We start from the raw sequence: 17,274 nt of genomic DNA on the forward strand, positions 1-17,274 counted from the left end.
ACTACCCTGAATTAAACTCACGCTGCACTTGGATCCCTCTGTGTTGGGTGTTTCATGACACGGATATACAAATAATCGGATTTGAACTGACAGTGTGAATGTAGCTTTAGACTGGTCTAGTTTCGTCCTGATGTGGTTTGAGCAATCGTATTTAATTTCCTCCTCGAATGCATTTACACCCGATCTTATCACAATCGGATAGCAATCCGATCACAGAAGGTGCATGAAGTGACCAAGTGTAAACAGGCCCTTTAATATGTCTAAGAGTCAAAAACACTAATACCCCAACGCAAACATAGTCCTCAAATGTTTCTACAAACAACCTTCTGTAGCACATTTGTTCAAGTTTAAAAATGATCAAATATCGACACTGAATAGTATTTGACTTAAATTCAAAAACACCCTTTAATCACTTTTTTCTGAGACTTTATAAAACCATCATTATAATCCAAAGATAATATTACATAATTTATCAAATTACAAATATAAAAATGCAAGTATAAAGCACTACTTGGATAAAAAGAGGATAGGACTGTGGAGGTGGAAGAAAGCACTTAACATCAAGTTAGCGTCATAAATTAGAACATAGCTAGTTTGCCTTAATAGTTTCATAGTTTGATAAGACTAAAAAGCAAATAAAATGACATGTACACTGAATTTTACAGTTTGTATTCAATCTCTGTGGAAAATCTGGTTACACTTTCAATGGTCAGAAAACAAATGTGAACAGTTGTTATTATTATGTTACCTGATTTTGAAGGTAATATTTACAGTTGATCCAGCAATGTTAGACTATACTGGAAATCATTATGTTTGTTCAAGTAAGCATTAAACCTCCATGAGCTTATCTCCTTAAGTAAAGGGGAGAACAGCAATTAAATCCCTGTGGTAAACAGTAAAATAGGTATTCCTCTTAAAAGGACCAGCTGACTCCTTTAGCAAACAGTTGGTTTATGCGCTTTCAAGGTAGTATATAGCTTGGGGTCTCTTATGAATAAATACAGGAGCTAGGCTCAAAACAGGGATAAAGGCAAGCTGTGTTACAGTCACCAGGCAAGGTACTGAACCACAAAGTAACATTTCACAACTAATGCTTAGATAAGACTAGGATATGACTTTGCTATTATATACACAGTATCTACGTATAAGTATCAAGATGCTCAACATAGAATAAACAATTAAAGAGTCTGTGTTTTTGTGATATATATGATTTGTTTGGATTGTTAGAAGCATGTATTGGACTGTAGTTTATTCCACACTGTATGTTTAGGACCAAAGGGACAGGATGAACACTTGGTGTAATCAGCTTTTTTATGAAAGGAATTACATTTTTTTAAATTACAAAGGAATATGGATATGTATTAGGAATGCAAATATTGAACTTGTCATTTGATAGTCTCCTGATATGACACCTGATAGTCTCTCAGGCTCTTTGTGTTCAGTCCCAGATCTTGGGAAGGTTCTCCAAGATTCTTCGTCGATGAGATGGGTTAGACACACCCGCTGTACACAGCTCCTCCTCTGTAATACCACTGCAGGAGAAAATAACTAATTTTTGGCAACGTATTTGTTCACAAAGCACTATTGCTGCTTAGAGTTATTAAGTAAGGAAGACAATCTATTTAAAAAATGTCACCACATCACATCAACATCAACCTTACCTGAAGTAATCAAGATCATCCCAACCATTGCGGCTGAGGTCTAGCGTGTAACGCTGCAAACCCAGAGTACTGAGCAGCTCCCGCACGGTTTCTGGGGCTCCATGTAAGACTGACACCTGCAGAGACACATTGGCTTTGTATCTATCAAAGCTAAACCAGAAAGCTAATCCTAAAGTCCATATTTACATAGTTTACTGAACAATATAATCCATAACTGAAAACTTCCTAGCTCACCTCTTTCTCCCAGCTGTAGTTTCTTTCATTAGCTAAACCATAATCATACCCATGATGCCTTAGCTGAGACGACATTTCATGAAATTGGTACTTTCTGTCTACTGGCTGAAAATCCACCTCACTTAGTGATTTAGCAATTTGGAGAGCTGTAAGTGAGTTGTCTCCTGAAGCTGTAGTTGGCTGCCCTGCAATCCAGGGTACAGAGGATTCATGGAGGGGAACCCTTGAGGACATATAGGGGTTTAGCTTTGGTCCATTTTGCATTGGCATGGGTCTGCCTTGATGCAGCCTGTGATAGTCCTTTCTGACTTTTTCTTTGAGTGGTGTCTGTATGTCCCGGGAAAAAACAGAATGGTTCATGTAGGAGTTTGTGAGTTTTTTGACTGACAATACTGGACCCTGTCTCATATTGATATGATGGGACTCTAACTGTAAAGATGGATTTGAGGATGTGGTGTGTCTTTGATTTGGGGATGTATTAGGAACATCTGGACCTGGGAAAAGCTGATAAGAGGACGCAGTCAACGACAGTTCATTTTGAGTCTCACAAGATGGTGTATAGGGTGCTAAGGAGCCAGGAATATCAATCTCTGTGAAGTCGGATCTCCGAGCAGACCTTTTGGCATGGCTGTGACCTCCAGTCACTCTAGGGAGCTGTATCACGCTTCCTTTGACCCGTTCTAATTGTGATTCTTTGCTGGGTGAGGGAATTTCTTCGACTCTCTGCAACACAGGCAACCCCTCAAAGATGAAGTATGCAGGATTGGTGTAGCTGTTTGGAGCTGCCATATACGGGGCTGATGGTGCTCTATAGTGGGAACATGAAGTGTAAGTCATCCAATGGAAAAGGCTAGTGGAAGTGTGTGAATAAAAATGCTTTACCATAGATGAAGTAAACAATATTAGCTTAGGGCTCATTTTTAACTCACTGGGTAGGGAATGCACAGGACGAAGGGCGAGACAAATGGTCCTTCGTCATTTCCTTCTCATCCTTCTCAATACAGAGCCACTCTGTAATGTGCAGAAGACATGACTTGTGTCAAACTGTTTAAATTTTGTAGACGTCTGTGGCAGAGCCACTGGATGTTTTGTGTGTATCACTTTAAGAGTCATATTTCAGTGAATGTCAGGATGCATCTGGACAAGATCAGGCAGCAGGGAGCCAAAAGAGGAAGCCATGGTAGATAGAAAAGTAAAAACAGATCCAAAGCAGAGGAGGAACTAAAGCAGAAAGAAATTTAAGGGGAAAAGGTGTCCAGGGCAAATTTGAAGAAGTGATATTGTGATAATGCCATGTGGTTAACCCACCATAGACCCTTTCCCGGATCTTTCGGCGGTCTGGTGGTACATAGACCCTGATTCGTCCTCGAATAGAGCCCATCTCCTCTCCTCTGTGAGTCAAGCATGTCTCAAATGGATCCGATAATTTCCCTGTTACCGAGCGAAGAGGCACACAGCACTCGCCTGTAATGGTATATAACTCCCATTACATATTCAATCAATATGACCACAGTGATTCAACAGCATTAAGGAGTTCAACAAAGTGCCCTTGATTCACCATAAATACGAGTATGTGTTATGTAGTTTGTTATGAGGTAATGGTTTCTAAAAACCAAACCACTGTTTCAGAGAAATTTCATTTAAACAGGCATGATGAGCTTGACCATTTACCGTATGACTCAAAGCCGTCACATGACTTCACAGACAACAGCAAATGCTGATCCCGGAGATGCTCTAAATCTGAGAGAACTGGGTGGAACTGAGAAAAGGAAAAGGCAAAAGAGATTTGATTTACCAACCAAAACTGTCAAATCTGATCATCATACTGAGCCAAATTATCTCTATCACAACCTTGGGAAACTGTTTGGAAGACCAGCCAAGTTTGAGAAACCCTGGCACCTCACAGCACTGTGAGTCATTCTCGGCAGAACGGCGAGGCTCTAAACAGAAGGAGAAGCATAAAGTTACCAAAAAAAGAACTGTCACAATTATCTCTTGATCTCCTGACATTTCAAAAGGAAACAGACTAGCAACAAAGCATTGCATGATCGCTAGCCTGATTGCACAAAAGATACCTTATACCTTCTAGACAGCGGGAGTGGAACTCGATGAAAAACTTGGCCTTGCTAGCTGTTTTCACTATGGCCTCAATCACCTCCAGCTCAATGCTGGCTCTCTCTGAACCTGAGTCTACATCCACAAAGATGGAAAAAAGGACTGTGACATGGTCATGACACTAAGTGAAACAGTAAACACATATTCAATAAAAAAAAAATACTTGTTCTATTTTGGTAGCTGATGTGTATTTGTTAAAGGGATATTTCACCTAAATAAAATTCTGTTATCCTTTATTCACCCTCAAGTGTTACAAATGCCATAAGACTTTTGTTCATCTTCGAAACACAAATGAAGTTAGTTTTAATCAATGTGAGAGATTTCTGTCCCTCAATTGAAAGTCCATTATATTAAAACTTTGATGTGTCAAAGTTAAAAAACAGATTTAATGTAGGCTTTCATTCAATAAAAACTGATCAAAGAACATACAACGGACACATCAAATATGGTAAATGAAAGCTAAAATGTGATTGCTTGATATATGAGAACCACTGATGTTTGTTCTGAGCTCTCAGGTTTTATTAAAATATTTGTATTTGTGTTTATAATATGGTTTGGAATGGCATAAGCGTGAATAACAAATGACAGAATTTTACTTTTTGGGTCCACTAACCCTTGTTTTCTAAAAGCTTAAATAGTTTTAGGGCTTTCTCATGTTGGTGCTGTTAAAATGAACCAGCCTTGAAAAATGTGTGTTTAGTGGTAAAGGGAAATGGTGGTTCCTTAATGAAATGCATGTTCAGCAACCCTTAATATAACTCCTTGAGTTATGAAATGACTTAAAGGTCAAAAACGTCATTATCAAAGACAAAAACTGAAAAGACTCCATACCTGTTCTGGGAAACTGTGATATTACACCGACTTCAAAAGTTGCAAAAACAGGAGAGTGATCACTAGTGAAGATGTCGTCTGTGCATCCTGATGAACAGAACCAAACAATCAATTTTAAATATTTGTTTTATTATTACATGCATTTGTTGCCATTTACGCCAGGTACACACTAGCCCTGATTTTCATTCGCCAGCAGTTTTGTCGAAATCGCTGCAAAAGACGCAACAAAGTGCGTAATCTACGAATCAAAGAGACGTATTCTGAGAGAAGTGCCAATCCATTGCCGATGCCAGTGAGATATTATATATATATATAGATATAGATATATATAGCATGATAAATATCTGGACCTGTCTGTGACTCAGAGTCCTGCAGTGTGAAATGTATTTTGCTACAATTGGTGTGGAGAGTTTTTATGTAATGTGGAGATTTTTTATGTAATGAGACTTCAAGCATACAAACCATCCTCTGAATTGCACTTCAAATTCCCATCGCATAAAATGCTTCCATTAAAAAAGTTAATTAATGTGAGGTAGTTATAAAATACTATGCATTTGGTCAGTGTTCGTGATCATATACACTGGCATAATATATGTGTGAGGCCTTCACTGAGGAGGCTGAATTCACATGTTTAGAGCAGACAGACAGACAGGATATGACTCTGATCATGGACCACAGACCTACAATCGTACCCAAAGTAAATCTTTGTTGTGCAGAGTACACACATCTCATTCCAAAATGCTACAAAAATACCAGTCCAATGTTTTAATTTCTCCCCTAAAGCTAAAGTGCAGACCAACAAAGGAGTTTGTCTAGCCACTTCATGTATTATATACATTTAATGCACTAAACAACTACAACACATGTATAGCTGCAGCTGCTACATTATTCCTATTTTATATGATTTGACAAACACTTGAGAATAAGAAGTGAAAGAAATGAAATATACCATATGAGGTACAGGTTATGTGAGACTCTGGGTAGGACTTCCAAAGAACTCTGTCACACCATGAGGGCCCATTGACTTGCACCTAAAGAAAGTTTAGGTTTTAAAAACACAAATAGTAATTAAGATTAGTAATTGTAATCTGTGTTGTTACACATGATAATCCCAATCATATCACCGATTTTGATTCGTAGGGCCTTTAGAATAAACAGAATAAATGAAATAGAAAGTCTTACCCCACTGGACTTGTATTTCTGCCACAGATAACAGTCTCTAGAACCACGTTCATACCGATAGGTGGGGGGAAACAAAATCTTCTCCTCCTCTTAACAGAGAGAGCAAGAACAAAATAAAGTATCTGTTAATGCTTTTTTTTTTGGCCCACATGTTGCTGTGTAACTTTGTTGATTGATTTCATGTGTGTTGTCCATGGGAGAGGAAGAGCAGCCGCTGTTCTTACTAAAGTTAAAAAAGGCCTTTCTTCTGTGCCGCTCTCTAGTCAATTGGTCTGCACACATCAGCTCCTCAAATTCTCGCTTTGAAACATGCTTCAATATGTCCTGCAAAAGAGAGGCCTCGGTCAGGGACACCTGACCTTCAATATATGATATAAGTGAGCACAAGTATTCACAGAACAACTATTCAATGCACTTAATGCATTGAATAGGTCTCCTTGGAGCAACGGTTAAAGGGCTATAGATCACAGTTAATAAAAAGCAGTGAGCAGGAATAAGTTAAGCTGGAGTGACTAATATCTACACAGAAATAAAGCAGATATAAGCTGTGTAACCAGTGCATCCAGGTCCAGGCGGTAGTTGAGGTCTCCACACCAAAAGAGATGATTGAAACGAAGGCTAATGTCAAAAGTGCTGAGCTGCTTTTCTCCAAGAGACAAAAGTCTGAGGATGTCTTGGAAGTTGTGGTTCCTCCTAAGAAAATAAAGAGGACCAATGCAAAATAGACACTCTCACTTAAGTTATCATTCAAAAGCTTGAGGTCAGTAATATTTCTTCAACGTTTAAAAAAAAAAAAGTCTCTTATGCTTACCAAGGCTAAACTAATTTGATCAAAACATGAATAAGCAGTGATAATGTTTAAAAAAAAATTATTATAGTATCAGGAGATCCTTCAGAAATTATTCTGATCCATATATAAATTAATGTCCTGATTTGGTGCTTAAGAATAAATGTTTTATTATTATCAGTGTTCAAAACTTTTTTTTATTCTTTGATGAACATAATGGTGAAAAGAACAGCATTCATTTGAAATGGAAATCTTTGGTGACAATGCAAGTCTTTAGTGTCACTTTTGATCAACTTAATGAGTCCTTGCTGAATAAAAGTATTCATTTCTTTAAAAAACTCTAACTGGGCCCAAACTTTTAAACAGGAGTGCACAAGACATAGTAAACACAATGTTCTCAGTTTCATAAACTGCTTAGACTAGTCTTAAAAGTTAGTCAATCTATTTTTTTTCTTCAAGATGGCCATAATGGTTACATAAAAGTGTAGATTGTTCATAAAAGTGAATATTTCTCCACAAGTTTGAACGACCTTAATGTCTGACAGGTTGTGATCCTTGTTTACTGTATTATGCCCAGTCTTTCCCTCTGAAATAATTTACAAAGTCAGAAAGTGTATGACACCATAGTGTTTTAAAAACTGTTCAGATTTTGAAATTCATATAGTGTATTCCATCCTGAAAGATAACATGTACAAAAAATTTGGGCTGTTATGTGGTCTGCAATTTTTTTTTCTGTTGAAGTGGTCTGCCACCTGAAAAAGTTGAAGATCCACCGCTCTAATATAAATATATGTGTGTGTGAATACCTGAGTGCTTTATCACTACCAGAAGTCAGATGGCAGTTCACAAAGCCCATTGAGGTGCCGTTAAAGAGAAGAGAAACTCCTACTGCTCCCTTATTTCCTGTAACCACCAAGACAAAACAGATTATTCTTTATCAGATTTATTTATCACTTGGTTTGTTTTACTTGGCTACAAAATACAAAGGAGGTGAGAAAAGAGGGGGAAAGGAGAGTTAGTTCATTAGTGAGTGTGTTTGTTTGTTTGTTAGTTTAAAAAAAGAAGATTTGTACCAAGCGTGTTCCCCAGGCCAGTTTTTACACTAGCGGTGTTTACTTGACTGATGCATCCTTCATGCTCTGGTTTTACAAACACAGCCAGTCTGATATTCCAAAGGGACTGTACTGCCACCTACAGGAGGAAACACAAAACACACTCATAATCTCCTCGCACTATTGTAACACACTCAAATGTAATCTAATCAAATGAGTAATATAGATACATGATCACTTAAGAAAAAGAAACGCAGTGCTCTGGTCTATGAAGATTTAGATTTTTATAATGTTAGACCTGTTTGAAGTCGATGTTGGTTGCACTCCGAAGCGTGGCTCTGACGTTTTCAACCCACTCTTTCTCGCCCTGCGGGTTGTCCTGAGTGCCCATTGCATATATATCATGAGGCAGAGAGGCAATGGACTCATCTGGGGTGAGACCCAGACCACAGCAAGTAACCCAAGTCTGCAGTGAAGCAGGTGGTGGAGTGTCCCCTGCAGGCAAAATACAGATACAACAATAAAACATCTTGTTGCAGGTGTTGAAGCCATAATATACAGTATTTTATGACTAATTATATATTGTATATTGATACCCATATTCCAGGTGCCCACAAACACAGAGATGACATCAAGCTCAGACTGCTGAGAGTGAGCAGCCTTCATAAGCTGCAGCAGTCGACAGAAGGCTTCGCGCTTCTGGTGAAGATACATCAGTACTTTAGATTCAGGACATTTAAGGTAAGCCAATTCAAGTCTTTTCCCCTCACCTTTATGCTCTCAAACACCAGTTCTCTCGGTGGGTTGTGAAGACTGTCAACGACCATCTTCAGTTTGGCAGGGCCTTTCTGAAACTTTACCAACTGCACGACTAAAACAAACGCATTAGACGGCATTTACTAGCCTTGCATTATAATAATAGAGACTAAAGTAAGTAATGTTTTCAAGGCAAGGTTAACTCACTCCTGTTGTGTGTGACAGTCTCCACACCAAATGAGCCAGACTTCTTGTCAAATAGCAGCACTCCTGCATCTATGTCTACCGACACTGTTTGCCTGCCATACCTGACCACCTTGACCTTGACATTCAAACACATGCACATAAATAAATGCACACACTTTCATAATTAAATTATTAGCACTTTGAGGAAGAAATTGATATTGTGCTACCTGAAAGCTGTGGACGGGATTGGGTCGGGCCTGCTTTTTGTTAGCTGTTACTGCCTCAGGATGAGTGGCTGGTTGCAAAGATAAGTTGTGATTGGTTACAGCTTCTTGCAAAGCTTTAAGAACCTGAAAAAGACATGACATTGCTAGCATTATTTTTAAGAAATGCATAAAGATGACATGTTTGTGTGTGCTTGTGCTTGTGCATGCTGTTTTTATATTTCATGTGTGTCTCTACCCTCTTCTCCAGAGAAGACAACAGGTTACAGAGGGTAGTGAGCTTGCGAAGTAGATTATCCATGTTTTCTTCAGGACTCGTTCCTGTATTCTAATGAAGAGAGAGTTAATGAGAAAACAGCAATATGATGAAAAGCAGAGCATTAGACCCAAAACTTGCTTCGTGGAAGATGCTGTTGTCTTTGCACTGCTAGCTCATGGAGAAATCACCTATGCACAAGTCTAGGGTGCTGTGGTTTGTGCATTATGCTACTAAGCTGTTGCTAAGGTGTGCTGTGAGGTTGCAAAGGTGTTCTGGGTGTTTGCTATATTATTGTTTACTGGCTAAAGTCAAAATAGCTCAAAGTTCCGTTCTATGATATTCTGATCCCTAATAGGGTGTAAGCATAATGGACGTCGTAAGCATGGACGTCGAGGTCACTTCAGTGATTTTGGAAAAGCCCATAAAAGTCCTAGCAGAAAGCAATGCATAAGGATGTAAAGTAACAACGGGTTTTGGTTGATAGTACCAGTTTGCAACAATTATGAGTTAACACTAAGTTGTCAACACTTCGGAAAAAATAATTTAAAAAAATTTGGATATACCAAAAAACTTTTTCAGCAACACCAGGTGATCAGTGTTTTCCCAAATCACTGAAGTGACCTCGACGTCCATGTTAGCGGTAGCAAGCCATCAGACAAGTGTTATTTAAATAAACTCTTGATGTACTTACAAACTTTACAATGCCTCGTTTTATGAGTACAGAACCTATTTGTACTACTGTAGAAGTTTGGTACCATTCCGGGCATTATTAGTGGGGTAATTTATGAGATACAACATTCGGATCCATTAGCGCCTGTACTAAGCCATTCGGCTGATATCGCTAAATAAACTCTAACTTTAATAATGTTCGACAAAGGGAAAAAAAACTTCTGGGGGGGTGTTTGGCTCGAGGTCATGGTGCAAAGGACCCTAGGTTGAAATTACTCCGAACCATCCCTTTAATATAATAAAACTTCATTGAAATTCTAAAAACATACAATCAGGATATACAGTATAGTCTTTTCTCAAAACACAAAATAAATAGTTGTTAATTAATATAACACCCACAGTTTCTGTTGATAAAAAAGTTTGAAAACAAGCAACTTTATCATAATTACAGTATAAATATAAGAGGAATGAATATCAATGAATATTGTGCAGGACGATGATGGACTTTCGAATAAAAAATGTCGAGAACCATTGGTCTAAGGGACTTTTTCCACTGATTTAAACATCCACCAGCGAAAATAAGTCAGTCAGATCACTTAAAGGTAATCGGAAAACCTTTCCTCAACGAGCTGCATGATTTGACCAATTATTTATGTCTGTAGTACAAACGACGAAGGACCAATTATACACAAAGTTTTTATATTTAGGGTCAGGGCTTTGTTCAGATCTCTAATAAGAATGCGCAATAGTAATGGTGATGTTTATCTTTGCAAAGACCAGCAAAGATCCCATTCCTGTTTAAACATGTAATAAAACTTTGAATCTGTTGTTCTGGCTCCATATACAGTATCAGCCACACAGTGTACAATCCTTTATAAAAATGTTGCGTGTGAAGCAAACTAAAGACATTGATTAAAAATAGTAGCTTACTATATTAGCCTTATGTATGTGTACAACCAACATGTACCTGCATTGTGGGAAATGTGAGATGGCCGCTAGGATGATCAAACACTTTCGCCAAAGTCTCCAAACTAGACAGTGTCTGGTCAATCTCACTGTGATAAACAAATCAGGGATTACGTTTTGCCAGGACATGTAACAGTCATTGTTCAAATGTTCTTCTTTCAAATAATTGCAGCAGTGTGTGAAAGGACATGTGATGTTAGAGAAACAGCACCTGTGCAGACTGTCACATGCACGACTGAGGATACACTGAAAGTGTTGCAGTCCTGAGGCGCCCCCTTTCACATTCTCCAGGTCCTTACACACATTGCCATGCAGATACTCATCTAGTAATGGGATGATCTCGCAGCCTAAACTGCAGAGGTAAACATTGGTACAATGAGCTGTAAAAGTGGCAATAGTGTTCACACATTTCTTTACGAGCACAGACAGTGTTTTGTGATGTGATCCAAAAGTTTGAGATTGATCCATAGGTCAGGTGTAAATGAATGTACCTATTTGGGCGGAGCTCCTGAAGCTTCTGCAGAAGTAAATGAGGGGCTGCTGAACTGGGAGGTGGAGGGTGGCCTGCAGGGGACATTGCGTGTGGTGGAGGGGTGGCAAATGTTGAACCTGGCTTCTCATCGTCACCATCTTTAACGAGAAGACACCTCTATGTAAGCTTAAAAAATGTTATGTTGTGCCTGTGGGTAGAACTGTGTCACAGCAAAATACCACACAAAATATAATATACACTTTGCTAACAGCAGGCTGCGGATTAAATGGTCGCAAATGCGACAAAGAATAAAAATGTTTGACAAAAATATATCAGCCGCGCACCACAGTATTTTCTGCAACAACAAACATAGCTTAAGCCATGATGTCCGATTTGCAAACAAATGACTCATTTAAACTGCTTCTTTTTAGTGAACCAATCAAAATTTGGTTCGGAATCATTCACAGCTGCACTGTTACTGTGTTCACATCTGACTCCTTCAAATAGTTATTTTTCATTTATATCTACTTCTAAATTATGAGCTTCTGGACAATTTTTCAGCAAAGATTCTTGTATTTGTCCATTTTAAAAGGTGTCTGGAGTCCACCTATGCTCCTGTCTTACCTGAGCTCTCATCGTTGGGGTCTGATTCACGCGTAACAGGGTAAAGCAAAGGGGCCACCAGACCTTTGTGAGGGTGTTGATACCCCACAACTAAATCACCAAGAGTACGGAAACAATTCACCTGCACTCCCTGGGTGGCCTGCAATGAAAACACACACAACCCAACACATAAAGGCAAACAGATTCACAGATCAAATATACAGCAGGACAACATGAGGATTTGAAATGCGCATTACATAATTTCACAATTCTTTCATGATTAAGGGAGGTTGGAAAGGGAACAGTGGTGTAGTAAAAGATTGACAGGAATAATTGTATAATCAAAAGCATGAAAAATCAAAAGCATATAAATAATTGTATAATCAAAAGCATATACTTTTTTACTTTTTTTGTTCACTACATTTTATAATTTATTTATATTTCAGATTTGGCAAACTTTTTATTAAACTACAAATATTTGGAATTTTGACAGATCAATATAGTGTCCAATTCTCACTATTAATAGTTGCTTATTAGCTTGCATATTACTAGGATATTAGTTATTATAAAGCACATATTAATGCCTTATTCTGCATGAGTCATGACCATATTCTACATCCCTTAATCCTATCCAATACTACCCAACTAACTATTAATAAGCAGTAATTGGGAGTTTATTGAGGCAAAAGTCATAGTTAATAGTTAGTTAATAGTGAGAATTGGACCCTAATCTAAAGTGTGACCCAAAAATAATTTGAGACTCTATATCCTGAGTAAACTAAAAAAGGAAGGCAGAAAATGCAGAATTGCTAGGTTTGCCACAACAAGAAGTTGGTCTAGGTAGGGTAACTCCCAAAACATTTAAGTTTTTCCGCTTTATGGACCAAAGATACAATTACATTATGATGCTCTCATTCTAGCGTCTGCCAAACTCTACATACCACAAACAGCCACTGGCCAGCTACCCACTGTGCAAACAAGGGCACACACACACACACACACACACACACACACACACACACACACACACACACACACACACTTAAACCATCAGGCATCATGACAAATAAAATAACCCGCTCTTTGAATGGCTTTTTTTAGAAGCTTGTATTTTCAAAGTAGGGTCAATGAAGCCATTTTGGCAAAAACGTTCAATTATTTCCCCTAAAATCTCTATATAGCAGAACGTTTTCCTTCCAAGAGTGCAGCTCTTGAAAAGCGATTAAAAGAAATCAGACACTGAGAGGGGGAGAAAATTCAGAAAATTACTCTGTTTTACAACAGAAATACTTAAACAACACTTAAACAACTTAATATGACTTGTGTCTGTGTTATTGTATTAATTCTGTGCTTTAGGAATCCGGCATTTTAAAGTCACCTTTAAAAACACTAACCGTTTTAGAAGAGTGTTTCTAAATGAAACAGACCAACATGCCTGATCCATGCAGTAAAGAGTACAAAAGATCCACAATGCATCTAGCACTGCTGCATGCCCAGAAACATTTATGTCACACATATTTTAATCTCCACACAGACAGACAAACCCATTCCAGTCATTCTTCACTGGATCTGAAGCGTGGGTGCTGGAGGAATCTGTGTGAAACATTTTATTGACAGCAATGCCACTGAGGTCATTTTCAAACCACGTAGCTGCATGCTTCTAGACAGCAGACAAGAAGACTGCTTCTTTTTTTTTTCTTCTGCTTCTTTAAGAAGTGAAAGTAACAATGAATGTCAAGCAATTTGCATGTGAAATTTTAAATTCATGAAAAGGTAATCCTGCCAGGATATGATTAGCAGACCCTTTGTCTTCTCACCTGCACAGCCAATAGTCCATCTGCATCGGGGAGGATTCGGTATGTATGAACATGTCGCTGGAATCTATGTACAAAACGGACAGACTGTTGAATCAACGACAGTACAGTAAAATAAATATTCTTTAAGCCATAGTTCACCCAAAAATGAACATTCGTGTCTATCAAAGTGTCTTCCTCCTATGGAGCACAAAAGAAAACATTAGGCAGGATGTTTGCTGCTCACCATACAATGAAAGTGAATGTGACATGACTGTCAAGCTAGACTTTCAGTGATTAGCAACCTAAATTACAGTATATTTGTCACACAAAGCTATCATATGGCTTCATAAGACTTAAAATTAGTGCACAAGTTTTATGGACCACATTCATTGTGCTTTTGGGCTTTTATAGTGCATTTATAGTGCTTTTTCCTCTTTAGGATTTCGACAGCTTGTACAGAAGACAGCTCAGACATTCTGCTAAATTTCTCAATTGGTGTTTAGCAGAACAAAGAAAGTCATACAAGTTTGGAACAATATGAGGGTGAGGAAATGATGACATAATTTTTTGGCAATTATTCATCTGTGACCACATAAATAGGGTTTTAGTTTCATTTTCATTGTGTTTTCATTACAAAAAAATTATTTATTCACCCTCACGTCATTCTAAACCTATAAGAAACGTGTTTTTGTTTTTTTGTTTTTTGTGGCACGCAAAAGAAGATATTTTGAGAAATGCGATGACAAAATTCACATTTTTGGGTGAACTACCCCTGTAAAGCACTTCTTTATACAACTTTTCTCTTAGCTCTTATCTTCAGTAAAACTCTCTCAGAAACATCTTATCAAAGAAACATGCAAACTGTTCTATATCACCATATAAAGTTTGTCAGCTTTAAATCAACATTTTCAATGACAATTAAATATCTTGTACTGATAGAAATTCAGCTATGGTATGATCGTGTGGTACACATAAATGGGTCATTGTGTGGCTTAATGAAACAAAGTGTCCACACTGGTCATTGATGTTATGTCATGGTCATGGACATGGTCACCATGGGTAAGATTATAGATAATGAAAGTAGGGTAAAACCTTATCAATACCATATGCAAGGCCACAGTAAAATAAAGTTCCACCTGTTAATGTGGTCACTGAGGTCATCAGTGTGTCAAATCATACATGATCATATTTCTGTGCCCATCAGAGGTTAGATAACCCACAATTTGTGCTCATTCAAATATGGAACACATATCCACAGAACCTGGAACACATATTCAACCAAGTCCAATGAAGACACAATTAGAAACCTCATTGTTTCCAGGTAATGTAAAACAAGAGAAGAAAGCACAGAGGAAGTGGGCTGTGACTGTGTGATTGGATGATTTGCATGTGAGCTGTTTCAGAGAGAGGAGATGAGCTAAAGAGCAAGGGAAAGAATGAACAAGAGTCAGACAATGAGCAAAAAAGAGAATAAATGAGAGAGAATGAACGAAAGAAAGTAGGGAGAGCAGTTGAAGCTGGAGGGCTCAGCCTTCAGGAATGTGTCTGGCTGTGGGCTGCAGTAGAGAGAGAGCAGTGCGGTCACTGGAGCCTATTCCCTCCTACAGGGGCCAGAGACAGGAGGAAAACAGGGGAAACTGGGGCCTGAACAAAGCTGACCAAGTGGGGCCTAGAGGGGCTGCTGTAGACTGAGTCTCATCTCCTGGAGCTTGTATGCATTGAGATAGACAGCACTAAACAATCTGAAAGGTCTTGCCAAAATTCTGCTAAAACTTGATGGGGAAGGCAGACGCATGGCTGTAAAATCCATCTCACAAGCACAGACTATAGAAAATGGCTACAATAGCTCATTGACTTCTTGACAATACCTGGTAACTAACTATTGCGATTGATATGAAATTGTCAGTGTGCATCACCCGGAAGTGCTGCGGATAGACAGCTGGGTGTGGTGCCAAACTCATTCTGCTAGGAAATGCGTGACAAATAAAAACAATATGTGTTCTAAAATCAGCTCAAGCTTATACAAATTAACTCTGTGCCAACCACTACGTGATTTTCTCTCAACCTGCAATCTGCAAACTGACTCTGACTTTTGGCAACCAGTGTCGACTCATCAGACAGCAAATCTATAGGCAAAAGTCGTGTAGTGTATTCCAGCATTAAGGTGTTGTACTTACAGCAGACACAAGGCATAGGCTCCAGGCACAGATTCGCTGTCCCTCACCAAGAAGCTGCCATCTCTCCCAGCATGGGCCAGCAGCTCTTCGGCTTGCACACGGCTGATGTCCCGATGGTACCAAGTCGCTGCTGTCATGGTGCTTTCAAAAGAGTGTTCTCGTAGAGTCTCCTACAGTCTAATTTCAAAAAACAGGTTTGAATCTGACCTGTTGAATACAAGTTAGGTGAAAGATCTCATGCTGTTACTGTTGATCTCCAGTGATGCTAAAACCGGAGGTCCACACTGTCATCCCCTCTTCTTCAGAAGCTAAGCATGCAAAGTCAGATTTAGCAGCATTACAGCCTCAAAAAACCTTCTTGTTTACACTATCTAATAAGTTTTCCCTCCCATGAGCATGTGCCTTTCAAAGGCAGGATGCGTATTTGGCCAGAAGGCAGATCCAGGACCGGCCTTTCTCCTCTCGTGAGTCGTTCGGACTCCACTTGTGAGAGCTCATGACAGAGCGCCCATACACATGCTGCTCACCCCCTGACAAAAGGTCCCTATTGTCTGGCAGCGAACATCCTCTGTGTAAACGCATCCAAGAAGAGGAACCAAGAGTAAAGAAAAAGCACCAGCTCCAGATCTTGCAGACATGAAAAGGCAGTGTAGTATTACCACCACAAATTCAAATACTTTTGCACTCGGTTGGTTTCGCCTTATAAGGGCAAGGCAACACCCCTCTGAGAACTTCAGCTGATGTCTGCAAACTCCTGTAAAGGATAGTTAACTACAGCCAGAGGTTGGCCAACAAGCTTTAGGGTAAGAACCAGGCCTGCACTCCACAAGGGAAAACCACGAGGGTCGTCACGGAGACGTAAAATCGGAATGTAAGGACCCCCGGCAACTGGAAGGAAGTGCTTCACAGCTCCAGATGGCAGAGGAGGAAGAAAGAGCAGGAAGAAAAAAATGAGAACACTAACCTGAATTCCCCTAAGTGACCTCACATCATTGGTGGTGCATGAACCTGAGCACAGCACTTTAGGAACTTTCAGTCTCTCTCGTTCTGTCTTTCTATCCTTCCCGGTGAACTTCAGAATAAGCCATCCCATCCCATTCACAATAACATTGTAACTAAATCATGGTCACATGCTTTGAATCGGTCTCTACAGTTCTCTCCCGGTCATATGCTCACAGCTTCAGATCATCTACGTAACTGTGCTACTCTTCAAGTTGTTTTTCGCTCACTCCTTGTTGGCTTCCCAGCTCTCTCTCTCTCTTCCTCGAGCCTCTCTCTTCGTCTCCCTCTCTCTGTTCAGGAAG

General features: G+C 39.1%; 1 protein-coding gene across 2 annotated transcripts; it reads right to left on the reverse strand.

Annotated features, from left to right (window-relative positions):
• Positions 1-383: 383 nt before the first annotated feature.
• On the reverse strand, positions 384-17,073 carry inppl1b (inositol polyphosphate phosphatase-like 1b). Of its 2 annotated transcripts, none has more exons than XM_079631263.1 (28): positions 16,935-17,073; positions 15,971-16,147; positions 13,815-13,878; positions 12,019-12,157; positions 11,414-11,552; positions 11,134-11,274; positions 10,924-11,011; positions 9,267-9,356; positions 9,032-9,154; positions 8,826-8,940; positions 8,633-8,733; positions 8,459-8,561; positions 8,161-8,357; positions 7,884-8,001; positions 7,617-7,713; positions 6,578-6,716; positions 6,248-6,347; positions 6,024-6,112; positions 5,791-5,872; positions 4,842-4,928; positions 3,978-4,085; positions 3,747-3,835; positions 3,567-3,654; positions 3,204-3,359; positions 2,825-2,906; positions 1,896-2,703; positions 1,662-1,777; positions 384-1,532 (listed from the first exon to the last, which is right to left on the reverse strand). In XM_079631263.1, the coding sequence occupies exons 2-28, from the start codon at positions 16,105-16,107 to the stop codon at positions 1,439-1,441; spliced, it is 3,690 nt and encodes a 1,229-aa protein (XP_079487389.1). In that variant the 5' UTR covers positions 16,108-16,147; positions 16,935-17,073; the 3' UTR covers positions 384-1,438. The 2 variants fall into 2 exon arrangements, with proteins under 2 accessions (XP_079487389.1, XP_079487388.1); XM_079631262.1 differs by having other exon boundaries at positions 3,978-4,112.
• Between the last annotated feature and the right edge of the window lie 201 nt (positions 17,074-17,274).

Source organism: Phoxinus phoxinus (assembly GCF_949152265.1).
Source record: "Phoxinus phoxinus genome assembly, chromosome: 12".
In the NCBI taxonomy this organism is placed as follows: domain Eukaryota; kingdom Metazoa; phylum Chordata; class Actinopteri; order Cypriniformes; family Leuciscidae; genus Phoxinus; species Phoxinus phoxinus.

Coding starts and splice junctions, on each gene's coding strand:
- inppl1b (XM_079631262.1), bottom strand. CDS start 16,107: ATGACAGCAGCGACTTGGTACCATCGGGACATCAGCCGTGTGCAAGCC. Junction 9,357..10,923: donor TCACATTTCCCACAATGCAG/GTACATGTTGGT, acceptor TCTCTTCATTAG/AATACAGGAACGAGTCCTGA. Junction 5,873..6,023: donor AGAAATACAAGTCCAGTGGG/GTAAGACTTTCT, acceptor AACTTTCTTTAG/GTGCAAGTCAATGGGCCCTC.